At 39.9% G+C, this 19,906-nt stretch overlaps 1 protein-coding gene across 1 annotated transcript in view; it reads right to left on the reverse strand.

The window, feature by feature from the left end:
* Window positions 1-12,283: 12,283 nt before the first annotated feature.
* Window positions 12,284-19,906, reverse strand: part of CIITA (class II major histocompatibility complex transactivator) — a 19,224-nt gene continuing 11,601 nt past the window's right edge. Inside the window, exons 11-19 of the mRNA XM_031056539.1 lie at window positions 18,526-19,906; window positions 18,251-18,424; window positions 17,358-17,429; window positions 15,950-16,030; window positions 14,848-14,940; window positions 14,410-14,493; window positions 13,595-13,678; window positions 13,029-13,112; window positions 12,284-12,356 (exon numbers count right to left, since the gene is read on the reverse strand). The exon at window positions 18,526-19,906 is cut by the window's right edge and continues 318 nt beyond it. Of these exons, the coding sequence (XP_030912399.1) occupies window positions 12,284-12,356; window positions 13,029-13,112; window positions 13,595-13,678; window positions 14,410-14,493; window positions 14,848-14,940; window positions 15,950-16,030; window positions 17,358-17,429; window positions 18,251-18,424; window positions 18,526-19,906 (2,126 nt within the window). The remainder of the gene's footprint in view (window positions 12,357-13,028; window positions 13,113-13,594; window positions 13,679-14,409; window positions 14,494-14,847; window positions 14,941-15,949; window positions 16,031-17,357; window positions 17,430-18,250; window positions 18,425-18,525) is intronic.

Genomic DNA, 19,906 nt, shown 5'->3' on the forward strand with positions numbered 1-19,906 from the left:
GCACGGGCGAGCGCTGCGGGCAACGCACCGGGGCCGCCCCCGGCGCTTCCCCCGCCCGGCAGCGCCCGGGGACAGCGACCCCTCTCCCCGGGACTCATCCTCCGAGCCACTGCAGCTCTGCAGGGGGGGCTGCCTGTACAGCCGGGCAGTAACTTTGCTGATCCGGTCCTGAAAGCAGCCCTGAATCGAAACGAGCATCCTGGTTAATATTTATTACAATTCAGAGACCTTCCTCGAGCCAGAAATACGTCTTAATTTGCTGCTCTTTAAAACCACTCTCTTGGATAATGACAAACTACCCAGCTCACCATTTTAATTGTAGCACGAGGGTTTTGCTTGTTCAGTTTTTTTTTTTTTTTTTTTGTAGTTTTTAGGGATTCTAAAACTCTGGAAATGTAAGGATTTAGCATTTTAAAACACTGAAATGCATTTGGGAAGAAAAATCACTATTTCTAGCTAGGACTTTCTGTGCCAAATGTATGTTAATGAAAACATTCACAGTTTAAATTAAAATGTGTTAGCAAATCTGCCAGCAGATTTTTTTAGCAAAATATTGTCTGTAAATCTGAAAACCAGTTCAGGATATCTTTATTTTTCTGTTTGAAATGATGGAAATAGGAAATTCAGTTATAAGGTTACAAGTATGAACTCGGTGACCACACTACACAAATACCAGTTAATATCAAACTATTTCAACCAGTCTTCTAGTTTAACAAACCCAAACAAACCTTTCCTGTAGTTCTGTCCTCATATAGCTTAAAATTATCTCCTGAATATTTATAGTCAGATTCTGTTTAAAGTAATATTAGCTGATTTTGGTCAGTAATTTAGAAGGAAAAATTGGACATTTTTGGTGTTGGAGTAACATTGATTGCACAAACACAGCTGAACAAGGCTTGGCCAAAGGCATGTGGGAGCCTAACGAGGGAATGAACAGATTTTGTTGCTACTGAAGAAATCTCACTGCATATAGTCACTGCAAATGGAAGTGTCTATGCCTACATTTGGTGGTCCATCCCAAGCAACTGGATGAGAATCACTTCTGCTAGAATAGAAAGTGTGGAGCAGAACAATCCTCTCCATTGACTATTCACCCCAGAACACCATTGACTATTTTTGTGGTTGTCTCCTTCTTCAGCTGGACAAATAATACACATGCTCTGTATTCCAGGAAAGAAATTCCTAAAAATTAATGGTAATTCAAGCAAAATCTTTGGTGCTAAAAACTCTATCCAATTTTCTTCCCCAAAATACCTTTCCCTAAACTCCCAAGTCTTAGTGCTCCAATGCTATTTAGTAGAGGGATTAAAAATACTTTTTTAAAATAACTTTTTCTTCTGTCTATTTTTTAAATAACTTTTTGTTTTGATTAGTTGTGTCTAGTTTTCAGGAAGACCCAAGGAGAGCATCAGACACAATTTTCCTCAGTGGGAAAAAAAAATTCCTACTATACAAATAATATTTGTTATGAGCACATTCAGTTCCATGTGGATTATTTGGCTTCTTAAAATTTTCTTTCTTATTAATAAGACAAGCAGCTCTGGAAACTTCTTGATATTCTAACTATAAACCCCTCCATATGCAGAAATCAAAATGCAGAGGTTTTCTCAGAGCTCAGAAGTAAGGCTCTACTTTTACCCACCAAGAGCTCATGGAGCTCTGCACAGGTACCAGCTCCACCCTTGACCTTTCAGCTTTTGGAAGCTGTCACAGTAGATGGTGGTTGCCACTGAGAATCAAATCACAAATCCCAAAAGTTTGATCACTTCTTAGGCAGCAAAAAATTTACTGTGTTTCATCTATTTATATATTTAATTATACTTACAGACATAGCAACCAGGCCACAAATTGCATAATTATTTAGCTACCAGGCAAAGACACAGTGTTACCACCATGATGAGGGATTTGAGTTCATATCCTCTTACAGGTTTCTTCACTGCTCTGTGCCATTCCTCCTCAGCAGTTCTGTAGCAGCAAAGCAGGCAGAAGAGGGCCCTAATTTGGAGCTGTGTTTTCTGGTTTGGGAGTAGCACTAAGGCCCTGAAAGGGAAGATTTAGATTCTTGTGGTGCCTTGCCTGCAGTGACCCGAGTTCTGTGTGAGTGTTAACCCCTGCCCTCCTGGCCCAGGAAGGTTTCCCTTGCACCCAGAAGTGCTGAGGATTCACAAGACACTGCAGGAAGAATGGGTCTGTTTTGCCTGCAGTGATGAAGAATACGTAGGCCTACTCTTTGCATTAAAGAGCAGGGTTCTTGATGTGACTCACCATTGATTTCTGAGAACAGCCAGAGAGCTGTGATTATCCTGAGCTGAAACCTTGCAGCGTCCTCGGTGCCTCGCACCCTGCGTGAGTGACGTGTGCCAGGAAAACAGAGGGGGCAAATCCCAGGAGACCTTTCTGCAGTGTGAGGAAAGGCTGATTTAGATGTAAAAATAAAAGAACACATGGATCAGAACAGCTCTGTGCTCTCTGGCAGCAAACCCCTCACTTGAATAAACTCAATAGAAGCAAAATGATGTTCAAGTTCCTGAGCAAAATTAGTGGCAGAGATTGAAGGCAGACAGATAAGTAAGCAGCTGAAAAATGTTTCCTGGCTTATTCAAATGAAGAAATTAATCTGTGCAAACTGAACAGAATTGAGCTTGTTTGTGTCATCTACTCTTTTTGTGTGAGTGTGCCAGGTTATTTACTATGTATTTGAAGCCCCTGGAATAAGGTCATATGACCATTCTCATACTTCTATAAAATCAGATGTGACTCATCAGAAAGGAAATGGGCAAAAGTAATCAATAATGAAAACTGAATAAGAAGACTAAATTTATGTAATCTTGCAGTACATGCTTTACCTGTATTTTTTCAAAAGATGAATTATGATGAATATCTTCAGTGAGCAGAATCCAGCACTCAAAAACCTGTGACTCAGCACTCCAATGAGTGCCAGCATCTAAATTCTGAATCAAAAAAAACCCACATAGCTTAACTCTCCAGCTCATCAATATAGTGCCAATTAGAACTGCAGGCTCAGGGTCTGTGAGACAGCCACCCCCTGTGCCTCTGTTCTGAAGCAGAGATGTCCTGCAAAGGACAGATCAGAAGAATGATGTCACTAGCACTGACAGGATACATTTAAATGTATCAGATTCTACTTCCTGACTTCTGTCTTTTCAGACTTTAAATATTAAAAATAATGAGCAGAGTGGTTTGTTACTTAATTTACCTTGCCATTTTTCACAGTTTTTCCCCTTTTGGTAGAGATCACCAAGGTGATTTGTTGACTCCATGATACAGATCAGTTGGCTGTTTTATGAGTTACAGTAGCATCAGGATTAAGAGCAATTGCTCTGATTTTTAGAACCATGTTTTGAATTTTTAGCTGTTACAAAAATTAATAGAAGTCCAGCGTTCAAACTCACCTGACAGCTCTGCTTTAAAGAAATGTGTACTTAACAGGAATTCCATTCTAGATGGAGGGAAGACAAAATCAAGGTTAATTGTTCAGCTGTCCATACAGACTCATTAACCACAGCCATGGACAGTTCTAAATGATTATGTACCAAATACATTTATTTATATAATGTCAAGAGAGTAAGCAGATTTTTCGTTTCCAAATGGTGCTGTTAATAATGTGAATTAAAATGAGGCACAGAAATTAGAGAGACGTTCAATTTTTGATAAACATAGTTTAGGCCTGAGTATTGCATGGATTAAAAGCCTCGGCCACAAGTAACTTTAAAGAATAATTTTTTAACAGTCTGTGGTTCTTTCCCATAAAAATCAAGCTTTCTGTAATAAACTTGCTTCAAGAGGTGGCAATAGCCAATTATTACTTTTAAGCTGTCAAAGGAATTAAGAAACAAATCCAATTTAATTCTTCATGTTCATCCAATTTAATTCTCCCTCCTCTGGAGGAGGGACAAAGTGACACTATAGTTCAGCTAATAACTATAAATCCTAAAATAGAAGAAAAGAATAATTTGTTTAGAGACATTTAGTCTCTAACTCCTCGCATTTGCCCCTCATAATGATCCTAGCTTATAAGGAGTACAACTATCCCAAAGGATTAAATATGCACAAGTTGCTAAATCTTTCCAGTTGCTCAGGGAAACTGTCTGACTATCTTTCTTTTCACAATTGAATTTTATTACTTTGGCTACAGATTAGGAAAGAAAAAATAGCTGAATAGTTTGAATGATGCTCTCTGAAGACACAAGCATGTGTCTAATATAAATGATGAGAAGGCCAAAGACAAATAGGAGCCATGTATGGTATAATTGTACAATGATATAATGGAAAATGATGATGTGCACTGAGTGATGGATTGCTGGGGAACCTCCAGGTCAGTTCACAGACTTAAGGCTAAATACTCTTTTGTAGGGCCAGAAAGAAGGACCCAAGGGTTGCTCAGGCAGTGGAGCCTAAATAGGCCACAAGAGCTGAAACACTGCTGCAGAAAGTGAGGAAACAGAAAGCAGACAGTGTCAGGATGTGAAACAGTCACACCATGTGTCCTTAGCTCCAGCCTGCATTGTGAGGAACAGTAACTTCAAAGGCAGAATTAACAAAGGTATCGTGACTGAGCTGTTAATGCTAGAGTCATCCTACAGCCACACTGTTCAGTGCTTGCAGGTATGTTCTAGGCTATTGAAAGTTCTAGTTCTGAGATGTAAAAAATATTTTAAAATATTTTCTACCTCTCCATTTTCCAGTTTTCTGAAATTTTTGAAGTTTTCTGTTAAAAATAGGTTCTCATGACATTTGAGGGACAGATTTCTAATCTGAAAATTAGAAAGGCAGGATTGAATATCCTGGCCAATTGTATAATTTACACCCCATTTAATATCTGCCACAACAAATTACAGTCTTGGAATAGCAGCCCTACAGCAGTGTTTGGAACTACCATTAGACAGCTTTACCCTTTGCTTTGGAGGCCCAATACATTTTGCCGGGCTATTTTTAAGTCAGCCTAGAATCTGATCTACAGTGCAGAATACTAACAACCACACTGCACTGTGTGCTCTAGATCAGTTTTTAGTTCCACTCGGAAAGCAATCAGATAAACATGAAATGAGTAACCTGGTAGAGCTGCTGTTCCCCCTTTTCATGTCCTCATTTTGAGAGAAAGGATTTTGAGCAGTGTGTTCTGTTAGCAGGTACTGTAGCTGACAGACATTTGACAGAAATGCCTCACTGGACACAAAAGTGCTTCTTGTTTCTGACCCAGTATCTGCAGTAAGTGGCACACAGGAACATGGAAGTGTTGTGATGAGTCAGACCACGATCTCACAGCCCTGTGTTCACCTCTGGGAGAGCTCATGTCCCTGACCAAAATCTGCAGGCTGCTCTCTGTTCTTTCCAAGGCAGAATGCAGGATGCTGGATGGCACATTGCTGCCCAGCCCTTTAGCAAATGCTTTCCAAACCCACCACCCTTTGCCCACTCTGTGTTATGAAATCCCTCTGGATTTCCTTCATATCAGTACATGATCTGAATACTTGAAAGAGCTTATTTTCTGCAGTCTGGAAGATTTCTCTATTCATCCTGTTCTTTGAGTCAGTAATGGTGATGAATAAAAATTGGTCCCTGGTATACTCTGCTACTAAGTTCTTTCCTACCAAGTTTTATTCTTTGCTTCCAATCTTTTAATCTGCTTTCAATCTATAAAAGAACCTTTCCCCAGTCCTGTATCAACCTGTTTGCTTTTGGCCTCCTGTAACACCTGTGTTAATGACAGTGTTGCTGTGTCTGTCCAAGCTCATGCAGAATGTGTGACATCAGATTTCATTCTTCATTCAGGCCCAGAAAGGGGAAGGAGGGAGGAGCTGTCCACTCAGAGACTTGCTGCACACAACACAGGAATGTCCTGAGCTGCAGGCAGCCAGGGGACCTGCTCATGGTCCTCTGTACCTCAACTCCTGCTCAGCACAGGCTCATGCCAGCCCCCTCTCAGAGCTGCACCATTCTACACTACACTAATTAGCCTTCTCTAAAATCACAAGACCAGATGAATTCTGCCACTAGTGCCCAGCACCTTTGTAATCCACAGCTCTGGTTCTACTTAAAGGAATCTTCTCAGCCTTGCATTTACCCCTGATGATTGTAAACAATCACCTCCTAATAGCAGTGGGATACTTTGAGTCAGTCAAGGCAAATTAGATAAATTGGGATAAAGCAATATAACAGTAATTTATTCTTGGCACTAGGACCAAGAAGTTACCCCAAAATGTTCTTTAGTTCTGTAACTACTTACCAGTGGATCCAAAATAGTTGGAACAATGCAACTCTGAAGTAGAAAAGAAAGTGACCAAAATCAGAGACTACATCAATTGTAGGCAATACTTAATTAACACCATGATCCAAACAATAAAAACACTCTAATGAACAGCATCTAGTCAAGATAATGTAGCCAGTTCAAACACCAGCTTTAATTAGTAGGTCTAATGACACCAAATCTGGATGAAATAGGTTATGCCACTGTATGTCACAGTTGTTTTTACTCTTAAGAACAACCCCTAGTAATTGATGTGATGCACTGTGGTTCTTACTCTCATGCTACTCACACTGGTATCTTCATGGCTCTGTTAAAATTCCTAAGGACTGGTGTGCCCTGACATGAACAGAGACTGTGACACTGATTTTTCTGAAAGGTTGTGCAGGTCTTTACTTCTCAAAGAATTATTACCTAGAGTCACAAAAGGGTTTGATTTTTAATTTTTTTTCTAATAAGTCATCAACATGGTGCTGTATGTCACATACTCAGTGACTTTTCTGTTCATTTTAGGTATGGAGGGTTACTCTGTATTTATGTGTTTTCTTTTAAACAGATTCATTAAACACCTGAAATGGATTATGACCAGGCCAATGGATCAAGTCCTGGAAAGAAACTGTACTCTGAAACATAGAGATGAAAATAAGAACAAGAGAACCAGAAGAAGAGTTGTCATCAGACCTTGTCAGTTGTGACTTCTCTTCAGGGTCTTTGCCTCTTGTGTATGCACTTACTGCAGTGATTCATGCACCATACTGGGCTTCCATGGGTAATTCTGGGATGGACTATATGAAAAAAAAAGATAAACTATGTTCCATTGTAACAGAAAATCAAGATGTTACCCAGATTTGATACTTTTGAATGAATACCATGTCACCCAAATGGACACACTCTACATATAGCTTAAGCGAGTTTTACAATCACATGTTGAAAATTCTACCAGCCAGTAGTTCAAAAGCAGTGCTTTCTCAGGGGAAAATATGCAGGAGTGACTGAAGGAGGTTCTGTTCAGGGAGTATAATGGCAAGAACTGTGCTAGTAAGATATTTTATTTAAAAAGAGAGTTTTGAAATAGATCAGAGAGTGAATTTTATATAAGTCAGGTGGATTCATTATTTAACACAGGATTCTTTGCAGATTGTTTAGCTCACGTTCCTATGTACAGATGTGAAAGCAATACAATAAAGACTGACCTTTTCCATGAAAAATGAAGCAGTTGTGTTGGAGTTGTTCTTCAGTTTGAAAAGAAAATAATTGAAATATGCTTTCAAGGAAATTCTAGTTTTCCTGTAGGTACCTGCAAGTAGTTCCAGATTGCTGAGATGGCCAGCAGATAGGAAATCCTTCTCATGAACAGCTACTTAAAAAATCAGGCCTGAACTGAAACATCAGGCACTGTGTGTGGGGAAGGGGGGGTAACCCACATGTTATTAGGGCAGGCATTAGACTGGTTTTGATTTATTGTCATTATACTTTTTAGAAAAGTCTGGTTTTTGTAACTATGATATTTTTAAATTGAGTTGATGTATCAAGAACATTTTGGACAAAGCAGAATTGAAAACAATTCTGCTGACACTCTCTGCATGATGCCTGTCCTCTGCAGTCTGTGTCTGCCATCTGCTCCCAGCGTGGGCTCCCTGCTGCAGACAGATGGTGTCAGGAGTCTCTTTTCAGCCAGTATGAGGAACAAGAGGATGATGGCTTAGATCCCCCATGAAACAATGACAAACTTGTGTATCCTGATACTCCCGGTGTGTTGCATTCCAATAGCACATTTTAGCTCCTAGGCAGTAGAAATTATCTCCCAGTTCCCAAAATTCTGTGCTCCAAATGCAATTTTCAGCTGCTCCTGCAGGAGGGGAAGCACTGACACCGAACCAAATAGCATTTCTCCAAGATAGGTTTCATCAGATGCAGTTCAGGACCTTTAAACACTGACAAGTGTTTTGTTCCACACAGTCCCTGGACAGCAATTCAGAAATAAAGTCACTTAAGGCACAATATTCTAACACATAAAGATACATGTAGGGAAGACAAGTCCCCATTTAGGTACCTATGGAAAGAATAACCAGGTTTACAAACTTGTCAAGCCCATTTGGTAGTAACACAGTAAAGGCTGAATTTTGCTAATGCAGGGGGCATTCCAGCTGCCTCTGTAATTATTAATTCATAGTGTTCATAGAGGAGGCTTCACTAGTTTTTCAGGGTCCCACAAATGCCTTTTTAAGAACATGGTTCAGTTTGTCACTTTTGGTACTTACTGCAGTACCTAGGAGTTTGTAATAAATTCTCTGCAGTGGGTTTGTGCCACACAGTGCACAATAAAACAATACAAATTTCCCTGAGTCAGTCACTTTGGAGATTCTGAATCTTAGACCAAGATTCCTGATCTCTCAGAACAGCTCAGCTTCATGCATTTAAAGGATGGGGAGAGTGTTATTGGCTCTGACTACCATGGTAACACAATCCTTGGCATTTTAGCAAGGCTCCTTTGACAACAAAAAGAGATGGACATAAAGAGACCAGCATTTTTCTCATTCTAGAAGATTTTTTTAGAATAGAGATTTGATCACAACAGCTTCTTAGAAGGTAGCCAGTGAATTCAGTTTCTATACACAAGGCACTCATTTGACAAAAACATTTTGGAGGAGCTCAGTGCCATAAGAATATCCAGACTTGCAACCCAGATTAAGTTTAGAACTTTTAACTGCAAAGATTGAGAAAGGATGAAAACCTCTTTTTGCTTTTATTAGCAGGTGGCTTCAGTCAGCACATTTGTATCTCCTAATCCTGAACTTAAAATCTGTCAGTTGGAATTGCAAGAACTTGTTCCTGTTAAGAAAGAATTATTTCTCCATTTCCAGCCCACTGAACTGTTCTGTCCAATTTGTCTCCCTCATACACAGTGCTTTCCATTAGCCTGCAATACAAAGCCCCAAATCCCTGTTACTGTGGCAGAAGCCAGCAGTTGCTGTGTGGTTTCATAGTGTTTCCAAGAGAAAAATCAAAATTTCAATGGGTACTAGAAAGTACTGTTAAACAGAATACTTACTTTTATTAATACTTTAAAAAAGATGTGTAAAGACAACAAAACACTGTATCAAAATTTACAACCTGTACATTATAAACATACATTCCCACTAACTCAGAGAACAGCAGTACACCCAACATGATTTTAGTAGTCCAGACAGCATCCTGTAGCATTCAGCTGCCTGTGGAATACTTAGCACATTCTCAGACTCAGTCGTGGTAAAGTGCAGCTGCAGAATATATCCCTAAAGGGCATTTGTCATCCAAAGCTTAGCTAGGAGAGGTCAAGACAAGGATGTGCATGGCTGGAGTGCCACAGGCTGATGGGAATATCATACCACATTTGGCTCAAACTACCTCCCATTCAAGCAGCTCCAAGAGGAGAAGATAAATAAGATTTTTATCCATGGCTCTGGCTAGAGTTTGGCTACAGAGAAGAACCATGCAGATAGTTAAGAAGAATACCACATTCTAATTACAATCATATTCTCCACAGGGTTTTTCCTCCTTGCTCTCTGTTCCTCTACACCTTATGTCTGATTCCCTGCTTCTTCCTTTCTCAGATCTTCCTTTCTCCCTTCTTTCTTTAATTTGTCCACTCTCTAATTTGTCCACATCCCTGCTGTCAAGATTCTACAGGCACTGAAACTTAAGCAGAGGAGTAGAACTTGCTGGAAAGAAAATGAATGTTGTGATTTTGAACTGTTTAAATCTGTGCATTTTTAAAGACCAAGAAACAGAGTATTTGAGAGGTTAGTTGAGAGATTCTAGTTTGCACAGATACTTGGGTCAGTATTGTCAGTGCTTCCTAGCAGAAGAGATTTCAAAGAGGTTGTTGAACTAACCCTGAGCTAACTGTGAAGTGAAGACTTCCCAATTTGTAGCATTTTGAGCATTCCTAGCTTTTTCCATCCCTTTTTGTTGTTCTGTCTCAGACTGTATCTGAATAGGAAACCAGAATGATGTTCATGACCTGACAATTGCCTCTGCAGAATTTTAAGTTCTCTTCATGTTCACAGAGCAGAAATAAAAGCATAAAAGAGACAAATGGTTTGCTGTTGCAGTCAGCAGGATGAATATTTGGGCTACATATGACTGAGACCAGCAGCACAGACATGATAGTACTTTGAGATGTGCTTTTGTTGATTGCCTGGTTACTTATAACTCTGAGCCAGAAGGCCACATAAACCACACACAGTAGTGATACCACTGTCAAGTATAAAACTGGTGCTTGTAAACATTTATGCTGCCAGCTGCAGCACCAATCCAGGTATATGAATTCAGAGTTCCATTTGAGACAAAGTAAAAGCCTTCAAAGATTGTTTGAGGATTTGTGTGCAATAAACTGGCTATTTTTATCTATTTGGATTTCTGCAATAATTTTAGAAGAATACTTCATCATTTTACACTTTCAATTTCTTTCTTCTCATTACTTTTTTTTTCCAAATCTTTTTGAAGGATTCTGTAACAAGTCATAGAAGATATGTTTCTATCCCTTAAAGCAGCACTGATTACTAGCGAAGAAAATAGCAACTTCTAGAATCTTGTGGATAATCTTATCAGAACATTTTCTAGGGCTGATGACTCTTTTTTATGCTCCTCACCCTAGTGCTTCCAATCAGTCCATACAGAGAGGTGAAATGTGTAACACTGAGCTTTGGAAGTCCAAAATCATCAGACCAAATTTGATGGCAGTTACCATTGGCACCATGAAATAAACAATCAGATTTGATCTGTCAGTGCTTCAGATGTTGCAGGTTGAGCAGCTTTCAGTTTGCTCTTCGATAACTTGATGGAATTTTATACTTACAATATCCTTGTGCTTCCTGGTCTCCTTTAATGGTGGTCACAGTATTCAAAAGCTCTTTTCATCTCTGATGTTGCTTAACTTTTACTATTTAAGTAGAAATACTGCTGGGTCTTTGAATAGCATTTTAAAACTCTATAATTCATCCAATTTAAGCATCACTTAGAAATGTTATTTTTTGCAACAAACATGAGAACACCAATTCATAAAGCAGCAAGAAGACAGGAAAGGACAGAGGACACCCTCCCTTCTTCTTTATGACACCTGTGAAATGATGAAAACAGAACATTAGATGTACACCTGTCAGATTACCACCATTAAAATTACAAAAATCATAGATTTAATGATTTGTGTAAACACACAACAGTGGCTGGTGGATGCTGAATGGTTCAAGGCTGGGAGACAGGATCCAGAGTTCCTGCTGCTCTTTATCCTCAGAGCTAATGCAGGTTTCCTCACAGTGATCATATCCCTGGTGTCTCCTTTCTCAGGAAGGTAGGGTTGTTCAACAGGACAAAGATTTAGTTGACTGTAAGCTAGTAAGGAGCACCACAATTCTTCACTGCTGCAATTACTTCAAGGATCCTTGAAACTGTGCAGGCAATGAAGTAAAAGTGGCTGCCAGTGGCTAAACCACACAATGACACTGAGAACAAGGAATGTAGGAGGGAGTGTTTTGCTTTGAGTATAGTCTAGCTACAGCTGCACAGTCAGACAAGCAGCTGTTGAGGATTTGTATTCAACAAAGGAAAAGTGAAAGGACTTACTAAAAACCAACACAAAACAAGTTCTGAGGAGTACAGAACTCATCTATTAAACATGAGAAGTACACAGAGCTTTAGTCTTCCCCCCCAAAAGAAGAGAAGGTAAGCAAGGCAGCTGCCAGTCACTGAACTGAACTGGACTGGGAGTTCTAGAGGTCCATTTTTCTTAATAAAGCACTTGCAGTCTGCTAGGGCAGGACCTGGGAGGAGGGGGGTGCAAGGTGAGTGCAGGGAAAGGGGGCCTGATGTGACACTGATCTGTGCCATTCTAGGGCACCATCTCCAAACTTGCCCATGGACACATGGATGCTGTTACTGTGCCTGCTGCCAGTGAGCCTGGAATTAACAGCTCCCACAGAAACCAACCTGGTTTTCTCAGGGAGCCAAAGTTTGTTACCTTTATGGAATCCTCTGAATCTACACACTGATCCTGGGGTCCAGCTGGTGAAGATGTTCAAGAACTCCATAGGGAATGGTGGGATTCCACATCCTGTAGGGGCAAATTCAGAAAGGAAAGAGATTTTAAGAAGTGTAATTTGTTTTACCATCTTTTGGTCTGCTTGGTGTTTGTGCCTTTTTCTGGTTGTTGTTGCTGTTGGGTTGGTTTTTGGTGTTTTTTTTTTTTTTAAGTTGTCCTTCCTTTTGACTGTCATGCTATGAAAGTATGTAAGCTATGGAGCAAAGGAAAATGCATTTTGATTTAGAAAAAAAAGCAGTTCAGTGCTCCATAATCTTGCTGACTCTGGTTACACAACTGCACTCCTGTCTCTGTTTTTTAACCTTCCATCAAACTGCCTTCCTCTGAAAGTGTACTGGCAGCTTCAGTCTATTTAACCTCTAATGATGGCTGCTCATTGTTTATCCCTCAAACACAAGTGGGCAGCACAGAGTAGGTCTGGTTCTCTGGGAGGGTAGAAGATTAACAAAGACAGGCTCAGTGGAAACTGTTTCAGTCAAGACAAGCTCGATTGCCTGGGACCACTGGGAATTAATGCAGCTGAAGCCAGAGACAACATTTTTTAACATCTCTGCTTTTGTATTTTGCTGATGTCTTTGTTTGTGCCTCTTTTAAATCTGACAAATCCAGAAGGCAGCTTTAGCACGATTGCTAACCCACTTTTACAGGATGAAGGTACAGCAAACAGCTTGTCAAGAGACTTACACCAGGTTCTTCATATGGGGACATTGTCGTAGGCTGTCAGTCAGCTGCTGGGCTCCAACACCAGTTATTTTGTTATACTGAACACTGAGGAATAAAAACAACTTTGTTAATCCAAATCAAATGGTGTAATCAAACATTTTATTCAAAATAAAAAATCCTATATAGGTTAATCTGCAGATGGGGTAAGAAAGAAAAAGGAAAAACCCCAAAACAGATTGTCAATTCAAAAAACCTGTAATAATATACTCAGAAGGTTGAATGGGAACTTCATTATGTTAATTCATCTGAGGGATTCCTTTCTCCATGTTCCTGAGGTCATTTTCTAGCTCCCCTGTGAGCCTTTTCTCCCACTTTTACAATAATATTTCTGGGTTTATGGTGAACTGTTCCTTAATCCTTTCCAATCACTGACTATCTGGACTCTGCAGAAGCACATTTCCCCTGTGAAATTTTCCCAAAATCTTCCTCAGTTTCTGTCTCCTCCAAAACCAAACATGGAACATTTGTATTTTGAGTCTCCAATGAAGTAAGCTTTCCTGGGCCATCTCAAAAGATTTCATACTCACTCTAGCACTCTTAAAGATGTCATGGCAGGAAGAACCTTTGCCAGATTTTCTGCTCCAAAATCACAAATGTTGTTATTGTACAAGCTGCAGAAAACCAAACCAGAAGAGTCACAACTGAATGATGGATAATGTACACAGATATTAGATCAAGGGTTTTCAAATATGGTAAGTACACCTTAACTTTAATTTTATCCTTATTTGCAGTTGAAATTTAAAACACACATTCATATTTCCTGTAGCAAGTAAGGCAAATGGCCACATCCTTCTTCACCTAGCACAGGTACAGCAAAAAAGGTCTAGATTCTATTATTCTATGGATAATAAGAACATTTCTGTCCACACAGATCAAATGAAAAATCTGCCAAATAAATCAAGCTCAAAGATTTGGAGTACAGCATTCAAAAGATTTCCACATTACCAAACTACTCCAGAATTGCATACCAGAGTTCCTTGCATTTCCTGCTTCCCTCAGGCCTGTGCCAGATTTCCCAGTGCTGTGGGATGGACCATGGTCCCCATATCAGCAAAACCAGACAGCTTTGGGTTTGCAGCAGATGTGGTGCACATCTGTGCAGGGCATGATTCATAAGTGAGTATTATGGACTGGATTTAAACATCAGCCCAGTCCTTGCTCTATTCCCAGATATCCCCTGTACGTCTGTCATACTTCTTCTCCTCTTCTTTCTGAAGACTTTATGCAAAAATGAAGTGAAAAGCTTGGCTGCTGCACAGTGTTACCTCTTTGTTCCCTGTTCAGTGGTTTCTGACAGAGACAGCAAGGTATGTTTTCAAAACAACAGGATACAACTACTCACCTTAGTGTTTTTAAGGAAGACAAGGAAGGGAGAGCTGCAGCGAGGCTCTCTGCACCCAGGTCTGTTATTTTATTCTGTGATAAACTACAGTAAGTGAGATCACTTCGTTAGTTGAGCGCATTTATTATAATTTATTACAATGTGGGGGAAATTAATTTTCAATTTTTAAAAAATATAATTTGGACAGTCTGTTTACACCAAATGCAGAGAAAAAGGCAAGATAGAGCCCTTGAAGAGAAGTCAGGAAGGATTAATCTATTTGTCTAATGAATGTACTGATTAAGTATCTCCACAGGTTCATTGGTCTTCCATGCCCATGGGATCCTTTTGCCCATAATTGTTAACAGACAGTCCCTTAAGTCTCTAGGTTTAATCTGTTTCTTCTCAAAATTTCCCTGAACTGTTAACCTTGCTTTAATGTTGCTTTAATGCACTTACTTTAATGTTTCCAGTGATGTCAAGATTGGAAAGACTTCAGATAGACTCTTTGCTCCTTCATCTCCTATGCCATTTTCACTCAGAGCATCAAGGCTGTGTGATGACAAAGAGAGAATTAGCTTCCCTTTTAATCTAAATTTTTGTGGTCCATTCACCTCAGAGACCATTCTATCTATCTTGAAAAGCTTCTCTGCAGTAGCCTCAATCAGCATGAAGCATCACACAAATTACAGCTTCTCTAATAAGCAGCTTTCTGCTGCCCAAATTTAAAGCATAAGAATTTTTTTTTACTAGTTGAATGCCTTGACCCATTTCCTTTGATATGCAAGATTATTAAAATAGTTATGAAATAGCTGTGTTCCAGCTAAGCTGAAAGGAGATTTCCTGTGCACACAAAAATACAGAACTGACAAAATCCAGCAGAGGCTGTAAATCCTTGCCTAAACCTCTCCTTCTCCAGAGAGGGAGTATTAAAAATGAAGTTTTCCTCATATCTAGTCAGATACTGGAATTTCAGATACTGGATCCCATTCTAATCTGACAGATAATGCTGGAATATATTGGATATATTTCATATTTTATTGTTATCCTGAAATATTGGGCAGCTACAACACAGACAAATGGCCAATGGGCTGTGTAAGGCCAAAGGCCCTCCCAAAGCCCAGGAACCTTCCCACAGGTGCCATGCACACCCCTGACTACTGCTGCTACACTGTTTCTAGTGCAAAGAAGCTCAAATCTAAGAGAGAGTTGGTTTGTCATGGATGTTCTGGAGCTCCAGTGAAGTCAGAAGTGACTGCAGGCAGTTGTCAGTGGTGGGGCAGGAAGAGGGGGCCCCAGGGGCTCTGTACTGAACCTTTACCCACCCAGGAACATCCCAGGAAGGGACTCAGGGCTCTGCACAAACCAACACCAGCTGTCTCCAGGGAAGTGTCAGCTTTTAGGGCGCTGTTACAGTTTGGGAATGTTCCTGCTGGTCAGTTTGGTCATCAAACAAGGAGTCTTGTTGGCAAATAAAATGTTTCTTGGGTACAAGAGCTTCTCCATCATCAAGGGCTGCTGAGGAGAAATGTTAGCAAAGTTAATCTTTAGCAGAACTCACTCTAAATGCTGAAGTGATGGAAATGCTGCAAGAATTTTCACGAGTTTTAGCAGTCCTTGAAGGCCACATGCTGGACCCAGCCTGGAAGAAAATACAGACATGCAGCAGGTTTTTCACAGGCTCATAAGCAGCAAAACTCAAGAATTTTTGATTTCTTTCCCTGCAGCCCCCAATACAAGCTAGTTTACACTCCTCAGAAGCAGCCATTCCCTACCACCTGCACCAAGGAATTCTGCTGTGAAGCCTCCAGATGAGGACCAACAAGGCTAAGGCCAGGCAGGACAGAGCTTGCACAGCAGCATTGATACATTTGCCACTTTTTGTTCCTCTCTGCAAGACTTATCTCACTTGTTTTAGATTCTTATATTTCTGTTCTCTATCTTTTTCAGGTTTTTGACTGTAAGTATAATCTTGAGATGAAATACACATCTGTCTCAGTATAACTGAGAAATGGAAACAAAGTTATTTCCCCCCAACTAATAACAATTCAGTCTAACTTAAGATCAACATTTTACTGCAGCTTAAAGCATAAACTGCACTTTGATATTCATGCTCCAAGCATTTGTCTCTCATATCCTATATGGAGTTTCTTTGGTATCAGAACAAGTTCAGTTATTTAAAAGGATTAGCATTTTAAACAAAAATTTAAATAAAGGGAAATAGGAAGAGGAAATTAGAAGAGAAAGCAGCATAAAATCAGAAGTGAGGCCAAGCATAGCTGTCCCAGGTTGGGTTAGATTTACAGAGCAGGAAACAGGTGAGAACACCTGATGAGAATTCTTCATTGCACTGCTGCAGTTTCTGCCCAAATGAATTCACATGCTATGGCAGGATATTTTGAGCAATAGAATAGCCTTGGAGGCTGCTTACAGTTTGGGGAAAAAAAGTGTTACTAAAACCTCACTTTTAAAGTAGTGTTACCAAGTCAACCTTCCATCTTCCAGGAAAAGGGTGCTAAATAATTTATTTGGGAGGCATTTTCTGATGTAATCCTCTCATGGCCTTAGCTCTGATAGGGTAGAAAATTACGTCAGAAGACTCAGATAGAAAAGTTCAGCATTTCTGGGGGAAAAAATATTTCCCAGGTAGTTGTATCACAGTCAAAATATTTTATGCCCTGTGGCACAAGATCAGTACCTTGTGGTCAGGAGGTAACTTGTACTAAAACAAAAACAAAAAAAAAATGGTAGAGCCCTGTTGATCTGTATTGCTGCAGGAACCAGAAATAATATTCTTTGAGTTTTGGCCATAAGTTAAAAAATCTAGTTAGAGAAAAGCAAGATAGCAATAAATGGGGTTTATTTAATGCTTTAAACTGACTGTACATCAGTGCAATGGCTGTGGCCAGCACCCATGACTGCTCCTCCTTAAACAGGAGCACCTCAATCAGTAGAAGTCCAGCACTTACGCAAATTCCAGTTTTCTGAGGTTTCTGATGGCAGGAATTTCATAGCTGGTGCAACCAGATGCTTCTTGCACACTAAATAAATCACAGTAGAATCAGAGTATGATAAATATTTTAGCAGCCAAAAGAGTGCTTTAAAAACAATTTGTTAGCAAACTTTTACAGAAAATAAACCACTGTTGCGTTAACTGAGGAACCAGGAAACTTCAGAGTACTTCTCCTTCAACCTTTCTTCAACTGACTAATCCAATAATTGCCTTTCATAGTGCAATTGTTTGCTCTTTTTCCAATAGAACTTGAAAATACATTTTTCTAAATCAACTATTTTCTGTCAAACATAAAACTATTTTGTCTATATTTTAATCAAAATACTCCACCCATGTTAAAATAGAAGTCATCATTTAAAAAAACCCCAAAACAAACAACGAAATTTTACTTCTGCATGTTTTAAAATGCGGGTTTCTAGGCCATGTAACACAAGATTTTATCTCCTGGGCTAAAGGACTGACTCAGGCCATTTGGGACCAGTGCAAAACAGGCTTTCATTTATGCCCAGGTGCTACAGGGAGAAAGAATCAGCCCAAGTTCTGTAACTGAAAGCAATTGGAAGAGGGCATACTCAGAGATTAGAGAGAAATGACAGCTGGCTTTTTCAGTGGCAGTTTTGGTGACTGCTCTGCACAGTGCTGTCATTGCTCATCCCTGCCATGACAGCCACCTCCCATGGGGGTGGGAGAACCCCCTGAGATGACCCAGGAGTTTGCACTGCATTAGTTACTTCTCCTCTGGACAAGCAGACAACTCCATTGTCCAGCACTGGTGGTGAAACCCTGTTTTCATAAACTGCTATTGGTATCAATTGGTATAAGAGGAGTTTTGATCATAAATGATCCTACCAATTCACCATCTTCTCCTGCATCTCTACAAGGTCGGAGAGGTCACTGATGTCCTTCATTGTCTTTGCCTTAAAGGGATCAAGAACAAATTTCTCTGTGGACGCTTTCAGCAGTTCGTAGTCTTTTGTCTGTTCTAAAGATTTCCAGAGCCTGACTGTGTCACTGAGGGAAGCCCTGTGAAGTGACAAAACATGCAAAACCAACAGATGTGACTGCTGTTGTTGCATGAAAGTGTCATCTACACACAGTGCTGTGGGGTACAGAGAGTGACCAACCTGAACGATGTCACATTCCTCAGGCTGACCAAGGCCTGCAGCCCTTGCATGTCAATGCTGCTGTTCTGCAAATCCAAGGAAAACTCTTTTCTTGACCTTTTCAAAATAGAGTGCAGTACATGGACATCAGGTGGTGTAAGAGCTATGCCCAGAAAAGACAACCTTGGCTCGAGTCTTAAGGCCACATGCTGCAGGAGATAATTGTTCTGTGTTTCATAAACACAACATAAAAGCTCCAGCAACCTCTCTGGACAGAGAGTATTAATCTGCAGCCTTCTAATGTATTTCAAGAGTGTCTTCTGCTTCTTGGTTGATTGTTTTTCATCCTCATTTGAAAGAAAGCAGAAGGAGGGGTCATCCTGGAGAAACATCAAACCAGCCAAAAATCGAGGCATTAAATCTAACCAGTTATAAGGTTTTTTCTTCTTGGATAGAAAAGACAGGTACTTTGTTAGATTTTTATCCTTGAGCTCTTCTGCTAACAAAAGGTGAAGCGCACACAAGAAATTCTGAATGACAAAATCAGAGAATGTGCACCCAAATTCCTCTTCTTCACTATCTGAATGTCTGGGGAATGCAAAGGGCAGGAAAAACCCATACTTCAGAGCAAACTCTTTAACTTCCTTAGAAGGAATAAGATCACTTTTCATGGCACTTTGGTGCTTTTCTCCAAAACACCAGGCTACACGAGCTAGGGTAGCAAGATTCTCTTGATTTTCTGTGGTGGTAACATCTGTTTCCATAAACATTATCTTTTGCTGAAAAAATTTCAGGAAGAGCTCTGTAAGAGTTGAAGGAAGATTTTTCTCTCCCATTTCAAGCACTGTCTCACAGAGAAAACAAACAAATCTACACATAAGAGGACTGTAACAATGACTGAACAAGTACTCACACCCTTTGATTAATTTCAGTGCACAATCACAGTAGAGTGATTCTTCAAAGTATTTGGTTATGTACAATTCTCTCTGCTGAGGGGAAAATCCTACAATTTCAATAGTCTTATCCACTTTGGACACGAACTGGTACAGTTTGTCTTTTGGTCTTGCTGTAAATAACAAAGTACAGCCATTGAGTATCTTTTTTTGGATGAGTCCTGAAAGCAGCTCCTTTATGCTGCACAAATCCTTTTCAGGCTGGCTGCCTGAGCAACGAGGAAAATTCTCATGATCATGCAACCCTTTAAAACCATCAAAAATCAGAAGGACTTTATCAGGATTTTGCAACATATACTCAAAGATCTCTTTGCTTCCCTCTTGAGGTTTTAAAAAAAATTCAAGCAGCAGTTCCTTCAGGCTGTATTGCTTCTCAGGCAAGCTTATTTGTTTGCAGTCAAACCAAAATACAAATTCAAACTGAGAAAACTCTCCATTGCACCAGTCCT

Source organism: Geospiza fortis, unplaced genomic scaffold, assembly GCF_000277835.1.
Source record: "Geospiza fortis unplaced genomic scaffold, GeoFor_1.0 scaffold237, whole genome shotgun sequence".
Classification (NCBI taxonomy): Eukaryota; Metazoa; Chordata; class Aves; order Passeriformes; family Thraupidae; genus Geospiza; species Geospiza fortis.